At 39.9% G+C, this 10709-nt stretch overlaps 1 protein-coding gene across 1 annotated transcript; it reads right to left on the bottom strand.

The window, feature by feature from the left end:
• Positions 1 to 265: 265 nt before the first annotated feature.
• On the bottom strand, positions 266 to 4874 carry LOC149838763 (protein SUPPRESSOR OF MAX2 1-like). The gene is made up of 3 exons (XM_090007784.1): positions 3319 to 4874; positions 2534 to 2825; positions 266 to 2435 (listed from the first exon to the last, which is right to left on the bottom strand). The coding sequence occupies exons 1-3, from the start codon at positions 4509 to 4511 to the stop codon at positions 771 to 773; spliced, it is 3150 nt and encodes a 1049-aa protein (XP_089863910.1). The 5' UTR covers positions 4512 to 4874; the 3' UTR covers positions 266 to 770.
• Between the last annotated feature and the right edge of the window lie 5835 nt (positions 4875 to 10709).

Here is a 10709-nt window from a genome sequence, read left to right as displayed (position 1 = left end):
ACTGTGATAAACACATCTAACAATTCAAACCAAGGAAAAAACTCTAAAACTATGACTTTCAATGGGTGCTAACGAGTGACCTTACTTTTTAGGTTAAGATGATCTCTCTCTCTCTCTCTCTCTCTCTCTCTCTCTCTCTCTCTCTATATATATATATATATATATATATATATATATATATATATATATATATATATATATATATCAGCCCTTCTTTGTTGGTTTCTTTTTTCATTCTGACAATATATATGAACCTTCTTGAAAATTTAAAAGAAAGATATTTTAAAGTTTTTATTTTACATACAACAAATAAATGCCTATAACAAAGTATACACCCTGCAACACAAACAAGTGCCAAAAATATCAAAATTATAAGCCCTCCAGTTTCCAACTATATGCACCAACAACCCCTACTATGATCAATATCTCAAATCGCCCCACATCGGCGTCACCATTATCGCTCCTTGTGTTATATGGGGGCGCCCGTTCCCTTGTACAAAGCAAGAGGCCAGGGACAACCATGTCATTCTACTTTACAAGAGGAACGATCCCATAAATTTCTAACCCAAGAAAGCATGTAGTGGGCCATACCTCCGAAAACGTGCAATATACGTGTCGCCATTAAAATTAGCCACGTCGGATAAGACGTCAAGCTGACCAATAGGCTCTGACCAGCATAGTCTGTCTATAAATAGCAAAGGGATTTCGTGTCGTCAATATGCTGTCAAAATATCTGACGGTAACGGTCTCACCCTTAGCTGTTTCCCGCGTCAGGCCCGGGTGACCGAAACCTCGCTCGGCAGCCAATTTCCAGCAGCCGGACGTCCGGAAACTGCCTCTCCGCCGGAGACGACCAGCCGGATCACGGCGCCCGCATTCACTGCAAAACCGCTCTCCAATTCCCGGAAAACCGGGACCAGCACCCGGTCTGCCCACCCGTCCAACTCATCGAGCCCGCCCGAGCTGGGCCCAAACCAAACCGCGCCCATCAACTGCTCCAGCGCCTCCTCCTCCACCTCGAAGGATCCCTTCCCAACTTGGCCGGAGAATTTTGTGCTCAGTGAACTCATGATCCTCTTCGACATTGCATCAAAGTCTACCTGCTTGAACGCGATCGCCTCATCAACTCGGCCTGCCAAGTCCTTCATCGTGGCGAACATCGGTGACTTGAGCCCGGTTTCGACGGTAAGGTTGCTCGAGTTACGGGAGCCATGGGAAATGTCGACAACATCGTTGTCGTCCACTGATAGGTTGAGGTCAATCGCCAGCGCCAGCTTAGGTCCCCGTCCGTCTTCCGTTTCTAGCCAGGCCCGCGGGCGCTTGTTTCTTGTTGTGGCCGGGCTGCTGCTGCTGCTGCCAATTGTGAGCTGCAGTTGCTGGAAGCAGGCAGCTGCAGCTGCCAATTTATCTTCTCTGAACCTGCAGGATACCGGCGTCTGGTTGCTGAGACTCTCTGGCATCCATTCCGCAGTCAGGATGAAGATCACATTGCCGAGGCCCACCTCCCGGCCATGCGAATCCTGTAATTTCCCCTTCTCCATTGCCCGGATCAAGTTGCCATGGATCAGAGAATCAGCTTGATCAACATCCTCCAGCAACACAACAGAGAACGGATTCCGTCTGACAGCATCAACTATCTGATCAAGGACAGTTTTTCCCCGTAACCTCGTGCCGGGTTCACTGTCTTCATCCTCGCCCTGGAGACCATTGTTGGACCGACCCAGCCGAATGCATATAGGCCTGGTTCCGAACACCAATTCTGACAACCCTGCTGCCATTTTCCTCTTCCCAACCCTGTCTGCGCCGAAGAACAGCAGCCAAGTATCGCCCTTCAGCCCCACACCTCTCCCATTTCCATCACCGGACCGGCACTTGGTGATCACTGAGGCCACCATTGTTGCAGCTTCTGTCTGCCAATCCACCTTCTGGGTAAGGCCTTTGAAGAGTCGCTTAAATGAATCTGCGTCCACATCACAAAAAACTTTCTCGCTGTACTGATCGGAAACCGGCTGTGCGGGCATACAACCAGTTAAATCTTTGAGCCTGTCTTTGTTAGTGCCTGGGACTGTGTTAACGAGCGAGGACATTTTCAGACGGCCAAGTACCAGGTCTGTTCTTACTGGACTTGCCGGTTCTGATGACAGATTGAGGGTGGTGTTAGTGGCACCCAACTGCAGAGTGCTGCTTCTGTTCAGCTGCAATTTTGGCTGCAATTGCTGTCTCCATACTGAATGGAGATTATAGCCATTGCCAAAGATGTTACCATTGCCGGTGCCGGAAATCTGAGAATCAATCACAGGGGAAGATGTCAGAGAAGGCCTCTCAAGCCCGACAACTAGATGATATCCAGGATGCAGACGACTGCATGTTTCATTCCATTTCTTCTGCAATTCTTCTGATTTCTGCCTCCATAACTGTTCTTGGTTTTCTTTAGTCTGCATCAGAAGAAGAAAGAGAGGATTGTGAGGATGAAATTTCTTATAAAATTTGCAAGATCGTGGAATGCTCAGTCCGGAACCTCGAATCTTATTACCGGAGGGTAATCGTCCACTTTGATGGTTGACGGTTTCACAAGCTGCAACCACTGTGGTAATTGTTGCTGATGTTGTTCCTCTGGTTTAGCATCTGATGAGGACTTCTCAAACTCATTCGCCACAAGTTTGGCTAGGTCCTTCTCATAATTCTCCATGCAAGAAGGGCAGCAGGTAATCCTTAGAGTCGAATTGCCATTTTTGGCCAACCTTGATGAGAGGGGGCTTCCCTGAATACTCTTAAGAGGAGAAAGGGATTCCACCGATCTGCTGAGAATCCCATTGCCACTGACTCTGCAATTTTCCATGATCACATCAAGTAGAGGAAAAGAAAATTTCATGAAAAGAAAAAATCCTTCAAGAGTAGAAAAATATAAAACCATGAACGTCACTGAATGAAATAAAATAGCAAAAGAAATGCATGACAATATACATTAATTGAACCGAGATAAAACTGCAAGGAGGGAAAAGAGGACCTTTACACACAAGCACATGAGAAACAAAGGTAAGATCGACCATGGATAACAAATAGAACCATTGCAAGCTCAAAAGTACAAGGAAAACTAATACTTCCCGTAAGAGAAATCCATATAATAGATTAAAAAAGGATACGCTTGAATCTTGATAGCAACCAGGAGAAGAAAGGAAAACAAGAACGTTTCATAACTGACAGAACTCGATATAAAGATGAAAGAAGATGCACAAGAGATACCAGATTCTTGACTGAGTTCATTAGAAGTGAATAACCACAAGAAATGAGATTACAGACGAGAGAGAGAGAGAGCACCTTGGGAACAATCCAGGAAGGGGAGACCTTGCCGCAATAGGCACGGCTTGCACATCCCAGTCATTCTCCATAGAGGGGTGATAAACCTGGCACCTCAGATAAGTCTCACAAGTAGCAGTCCCCATCAACCACACCTTCTTGCCTCCCTCTCCATGGCTTCCCAACAGCTTAGCCATCTCTGAAACAACCTCCTGGACCGGCCCCAACGCCGAAACCCCGAAAGCGCCGCTTCCTGGCTGTTCAACGAGCCACCGGAGATCGCCCAGATTCAGGATCACGCGGCCCTGGCCGCTCATCCTGCTCTCAATCAGGACCCCCAACTCCTTGATCTTCAAACCGATCATCCCCTTCTCCTCGCTCCTTGCCACACACATAGTGGACAGCTCTTTCTCCAAAGAGACAACCTGCACGCCTCTCAGTCCCTCCCCCAATTCTCTCCTTTCAATCTTCTGCAGAAGTTCCTTCATCACTGCCTCCGGTTCGTGATCGCCCACGAGCACCGGATTCCGCTTCTTCGCTCTCAGCAAGACGTCGACCACTTTCTTCACCTCCTCCACCCTCTGCCCACCAACCGACCGGTCCCCTGCAACGGAAGCAGAGACCTGTAACCGAGGATTCAGGTACAAATTGCTTGGCCGCTGGGAGAAGCCGGCGGAAGCGGCGGCCGACTGCGAATTGGAGGAAGAATTGGCGATGGTCTGCTCGATGGTGGCCTTTACGGTGGGGCTGGAGAAGCTGGCCTCCCTCATCACCCTGCTAACGCCAGGATCGTCGAGAATGGAGATCACCAACTGCTCCAATTCGACCTTAACGGCGAGGAGGGGCTGCTGCTGTTGCTCGGGGCAACCCCTCCGCTGGTGGGCTTGCGCCCGCTTGAGCGCGGCCATGAGGGCATTCGAAATGGGCGGCTCGGCGACGTGGGACAGGGCCGATCCCGACGCCGGGAGGCGCTCGAGGGCGACGCTGAAGCAGAGCTCGAGGGCCCGGCATTGAAGAGGGTGGGAGGCATTGGGGTGGGAGCGGATGCAGGCTTGTCTGAGGAACCCATTGGGCGAGGAGAGGAGCGTTGCCGCAACGTGAAGAGGGGTGGTCTGGCCGTGCCCACGACGCCCTGCATCTGCGATCGAATGATTCAGGATGCTCGCCGCCTCAGAGGTGAGCGTCTGATGAATCGTGCTCAACCCTGCACGCATGGTCAGGGTTGATGGGCAGAAGACGGTCTCTGATCTCTATATCCCACGAACTACAAAAGAAGAAGAAAGATAGAACCCCACCCTGGTTTTCACATAATCATACTTGAAATTCTTCAAATCTAAGAGGAGTTTCAGAGACATCCTCATATGTAGAAATCTGAATTCCCACTTCTACTTCATCATCTTCTTCTTCTTCTTCTCCCAAATACCACCTTTTCTTTGTCTCGATATAACACCAAAAGCAAAGCAACTCTCCCCACTATCAACTGGCCGTCCTTTTATCCTTCTCGATTCATCTTCTTCCCTTTGTTTTTTATTCGCGTGAACCAAGAAGACTTCAAACTAAAAGTCGACGGCCGCGGGTAATCCTTCACCATCCACTCGCCTTCTAACGAAATGAAAACGTCGAAATCAGCTATATATATATATATATAGAGAGAGAGAGAGAGAGAGAGAGAGAGAGAGGGGCCGAAGGCTATTGAAAACGACCACTCAATTTGGTCCTGAAATATTCGCCGCCCTTTTCTTCCTGAGAAAAAAAAAATGAGACGCATGAAAAAAAAACTAAAAATTAATACCTCACCCTTCTTTCTTCTCTTCCTCTCTTTATATTTATATTGTTTTCTTATATTTTTATTCTTTTCAAAATTAAAAAAAAAAAATTGCTGACTGACCGTTGACTGCGCCTTTCCGCTATTTTCCCTAAACACACACCGACTTTTTCTTTTATTAGAAAAGTTCAATTAAATTCCAAGAATCCCCTCCACTCTCTCTCTCTCTCTCTCTCTCTGACAAGTACCTGCTTAATTTTCAACAGTGCCCGTGAGAAAAGCCACTGCACGGATTACCACACCCCGTTCAGTCTTATCTATAAATGTTGTCTGTATCGGCCCATACATATCGTATCGGCAAAAAATCGATATTATGCTAACTTGAATCGGTTATTTTTTAATAAATATAAAAAAGCTTAAAATTATTTTTTAATATTGTTTTAATAGTTTTAACTTGTGTCACTTTCTGGTTGCCATAAAATATTTTTTAATTATTTTTAGCAACGATTCACTTGAGAATCCGTATTGAACGATTCACCTGACTCGTTGGCTAAATGATTCAGGGCTGAACCGATACTAACAACATTTATATCCTTGATCCTTTCTCTAAGTATGTCTTGTTCGGCACCTTGAATAGAGGACAAATTAGTCCTTTTCAATAACCAGTGTTCATATATATATATATATATATATATATATATATATATATATTAGAGCACAAGTGTTTAAGTGTAAGATTCACAATTGTTTAGTAAGCTTTTGAATAAAAATAAAAAAATATTTTTATGTAATTTCATTAAAATACGAAACAAAAAAGTTTGGATGAGCTAATTATACTTAAAGATGTATATATTCTCATAGATATAGGCTCAAAACATTTAGAGAGCTATATCATACTTATTTGATAAAAATGCGAGAATTTTGTAAAGACGATCTGCTTCGTCTTGTCGAGACAAAAAGAATGATATATTCACTTTTTTCGCAAAAATATTGACGAAACTCCAAAAATATACTAGCCCCACAAAAATATCTTGTGAGCTCCACATAAATATCGTATATAAATATCTAAGTGGGCTCCATAAGCGATATTCATCATTATCCGAAAAAGATAAGGAGAAATCAAGAAGAAGGGCATACTTAACCCTTGGGATAGGCCCATACCCAATCTCTATAAATAGGACCCCCACCCCCCCTCCCTTTTTAAAAATTGTCACCCTCCTCTCTTTCCTCTCTCTCTCTAGAAATTACTCTCTCTAAAAAAACCCTCTCTAGATATTTACTCTCTTTAAAAAAGAGTTTTTTCTTTAGAAGAACTTTCTTTCTAGATTTTTTTGTATTTCTTTGCACTGACAAGTTCTACATGAGACACTTTTGGTTGTAATTGTACAGGACGTAACACTACAAGAAAAATGCGTATTGATGACGGATTCTATACCTCGCTAGTCCATCGTTAATCTGTCGTTGTACATCTTTGCGACGGACTAGCGACGTATATCACCCGTTGCATAACCCTAGTCGCTAAATTATGACAAAATTTATCTGTCACCAATCAGTCGCTATGTTGCGACGACTTAGCAACAGATGATGTACGTCGTGAATTCATCGTTAAATGGAGACTGATTTGGTTATACGATGAAATTTAATCTATCATTATTTTTGTTGCTACTATTTATCGATGGATAAGTATCTGTCGCTAATTTCTGTCAAAATGTGGTGACAGACATTAGCGACGGTTTAAATTCTGTCACAAACCGATGTCTGCTTCAAATTGGCGATGGAGTAGCGATGGATAATATCCGTCACTACTCCGTCGTTAATTTGTAATAAAAATTATAATTTTTTTTTGAAATATTTTGAAACTCGAGAAAAATTTCTTGTACAATTCATATATCATGCTTATAAAAAAATAGTACACATAAAAAATACATACAAATTAAACACAAATTCTAAGTTAAGCAAACTCTAACAACAAAAAACAGTCCTTACGAAGTTATAATTAGTTACAAGCTTGTCAAACAAATTAAACAAAAAAATCTAATCTTTGCCAAGATTTTGGGTATCATCCTCTTCATTTTCTCGATCTGGCCCTCCCTCCATGCCTCCATCAACTCCTCTACGTCGATCATCTCCAACATCCTACAAAAGAGAACCAAAATGTTAGTATTTATAAACAAAAAATAATAAAATAAATTATATGTAATCCACCTAATCTAATGTAACAAAGTAAATGACTGAATGAGTGACACACAAACTAATAATAAACTGAAGGACATTAACAAAATTATAAGGAAAAATTTATAGTAATTCAAACATGCATACCTGTTGGGCACCTGAGCTCATGTTGAATGCAGATGAAGTTCTCATGTCCTGAAAAAAGTTGCAAAACTCATTACGGACAATGTTGGGAATGACTTCATTTAAAAAGTGTTGCATTTTGTTCTCAAGACGCTGACAGACACCATCCCAAGACACAGTAGGGTCAATAGGACATTGGGAGTTGATGCTGGCGGGAGAACTCTGTGAGCCCGGGCTGCAGGAGGCAACGACTGGTATGGTGTTCATGTTACTCCCAAACTCAAACATACGACCCTTTTTGGGTTTACCTGTAGCAGTCACCCATGTTAAAGGATCAAAAGTCGGATGCTTAGTGGAGTCATCGTCATATCGATGTATCATTTGCTGCTCGTATGACTCCTACAAAATAATTAGAATATGAATTAATAATTAAGAATTACAATGTTTATGATAACATAATTCAAAGTAACTTGTATATTACAATATTTATTAATACAATAAATACATATCATTGCCGCTCTCGTCTTCTCTGATACAAAATCTCTCATGCTCTTACGTTTATATGTTTCAACAAACACATCCTTGTAAGACACAATGCTTCCTTTTTCTGCTTCCTGTAATGTTACATGATCAAAAAAATCGATTAATAAGTATGCAGAAATACTTATAAATTTGATAATATATATATATATATTGAAGAATTATCATTTTCTTCTGGTGGCTCCCAAAAGTCCTAGATTCACCTATGTATAGTTGTGCATCAGGCATCGCTGCTAAGTTTTGTGCAGCCTTTGTTGAGCGGTTCTAAAATTCATTGTTCGCCCACTTGTTGCACATGCCCTCCCAATAATCTCTCCTGGCAGTAGGAGGCCCATGGCCCTTCCACTGCAGTGGATCATCTATCCCACCAACATTTTTTTTTTTGCAGTCTTCATATTATGCAGCATGTCGGCAAAACGATTGGCAGTCACCTTCTGTCACACTACCCTCGCATCTTTCTCCGTGTTTGCAGTCGCGAAGCTATGGGAAGCCTACAAATACATTCAAAAAGTTAGCACACATAAATATAAAAGACTTCTTGTTATAATAAATGATTGCATACTATGAATAAGGAAATTAATCTGTCCAACATCTCTCTCGGGTATTCTTTTCATTGCTCTACCGGTCTTGAAAGATGATGCAGTAATGACTTCGTAATTTCTTGCTGCTCAAACCTCGCACTGCACATAAAAAGATACACATTAGCAATCGATTGTCAATATAAACTTTTTATAAGTTAAATATTTAACAAGTGACAATGAAATACTTACGGTCGACCATCAATATACACTATTTGAATTACTTATCGTACGTCACATTGAGAAGACCTTCATCCGACGTAGGTGGGTCATGTGTAAGCGAAACAACACCTACAGAACAATGAGTTAGAAATTCACATAATGTACATTTCAACTAATCAAGTATACAATTATTTAAATGATATACTTATCGAAGGAGCCCATGAAGATGAAGGCTTAGACTGGCTACCACTAGGTGCTCGACGAGTGTGTCATCCACAAACCATATTCTAACAAATAAAAATATACTAGCAATGCATTCAAACATTATAATACATTTCAATATATTCAAATCAATACATTATATTTCAATACATTCAAATCATTCTAATCATTCAGATCAAATTAAAAAAAAACTTCATGCAAGACATTCAAATATTGCAATACATTTCAATATATTCAAATCAATACAATACATTTTAATACATTCAAATCATTTTAATCCTTGAGATCAAATTGAAAAAAACTTCATGCAAGACATTCAAACATTGTAATACATTTCAATATATTTCAATTCATTCTAATTATTCAGATCATTCAGATCAAATTGAAAAAAACTTCATGCAAGACATTTAAACATTGCAATACATTTCAATATATTCAAATCAATACAATACATTTCAATATATTCAAATCAATACAATACATTTCAATACATTCAAATTATTCTAATCATTCAGGTCATTCAGATCAAATTGAAAAAAACTCCATACAAGACATTCAAACATTGCAATACATTTCAATATATTCAAATCAATACAATACATTCAGATCATTCAAATCAAATTGAAAAAAACTCCATGAAAGACATTCAAACATCGCAATACATTTCAATATATTCAAATCAATACAATATTTTTCAATACATTCTAATAATTCAGATCAAATTGAAAAAAAATCCATGCAACACATTCAAACATTGCAATATATTTCAATATATTCAAATCAATACAATACATTTCAACACATTCTAATCATTCAGATCAAATCGAAAAAAACTTTATGCAAGACATTCAAACATTGTAATACATTTTAATATATTCAAATCAATACAATACATTTCAATATATCCAAATCAATATAATACATTTTAATACATTCAAATTATTCTAATCAATCAGATCAAATTGAAAAAAACTTCATACAAGACATTCAAACATTGCAATACATTCAAATAATTCTAATACGTTACATGTGCATTCAATTCATAACTCTATACCTATCGAATATACATAATAAATTCAAAAAATATTCGAGACATGCAATACATTCAAACATTGCAATATATTTCAATATATTCAAATCAATACAATAGATTACAATACATTCAAATCATTTTAATCATTTAGGTATGTATTACAAGATATATTTCACTAGCTCGTGAATGATTCATTATCACTTGTCTGACTTTCATACTCTTCTTCGTCCTCCTCATCTTCGCCATTATCTTCTTTTTCTTTATTTAGCGCCCATCCACTTCGTATATCATTTGAATCACACTCTTCCATGCATGTGCCATCAGACAATGGAGATATAACATGCATACCATGTGCGACATTGTGACCATAAGAGAAGTCATACATATCATCTGATTGATAGTAATCACCCTTTTCAGCAATATTGTCTTCCTGTAACTGATCATACTCGGAGTATAGTTTATATTTCACCTTACAAACTGCCCATCATTCATTTTTATCTCACTTTCTTGTACTCGGATATGAAGTATAGTAAACTTGTTGAGCTTGTGAGGTTAATATGAATGGTTCATATGTTTCAAACATTGATTTATGATTCACCTCCACAATGCCTGAGACTTTGTTGACTCTTGTTGTTGTGGGACCAAACCATTGACACTTGAATAAAGTTAAGCTATTATTTATACCTAAGTAAGTAAACTTCATTATTTCTTCTATAACACCGTAGTAGTCATGTTCATTTTCACCATAGTTGTTATTCTTGATGCACACGCCACTATTCATCATTGACTTGTTGACACCATAGTCTTTTGTATGGAA

The sequence above is a fragment of the Nuphar pumila genome, chromosome 5 (genome assembly GCF_984573655.1).
Source record: "Nuphar pumila chromosome 5, dmNupPumi1.hap1.1, whole genome shotgun sequence".
NCBI lineage: Eukaryota > Viridiplantae > Streptophyta > Magnoliopsida > Nymphaeales > Nymphaeaceae > Nuphar > Nuphar pumila.
Note: the sequence above shows the minus strand (reverse complement) of the source record. Positions and strands in the feature narration are given on the sequence as shown.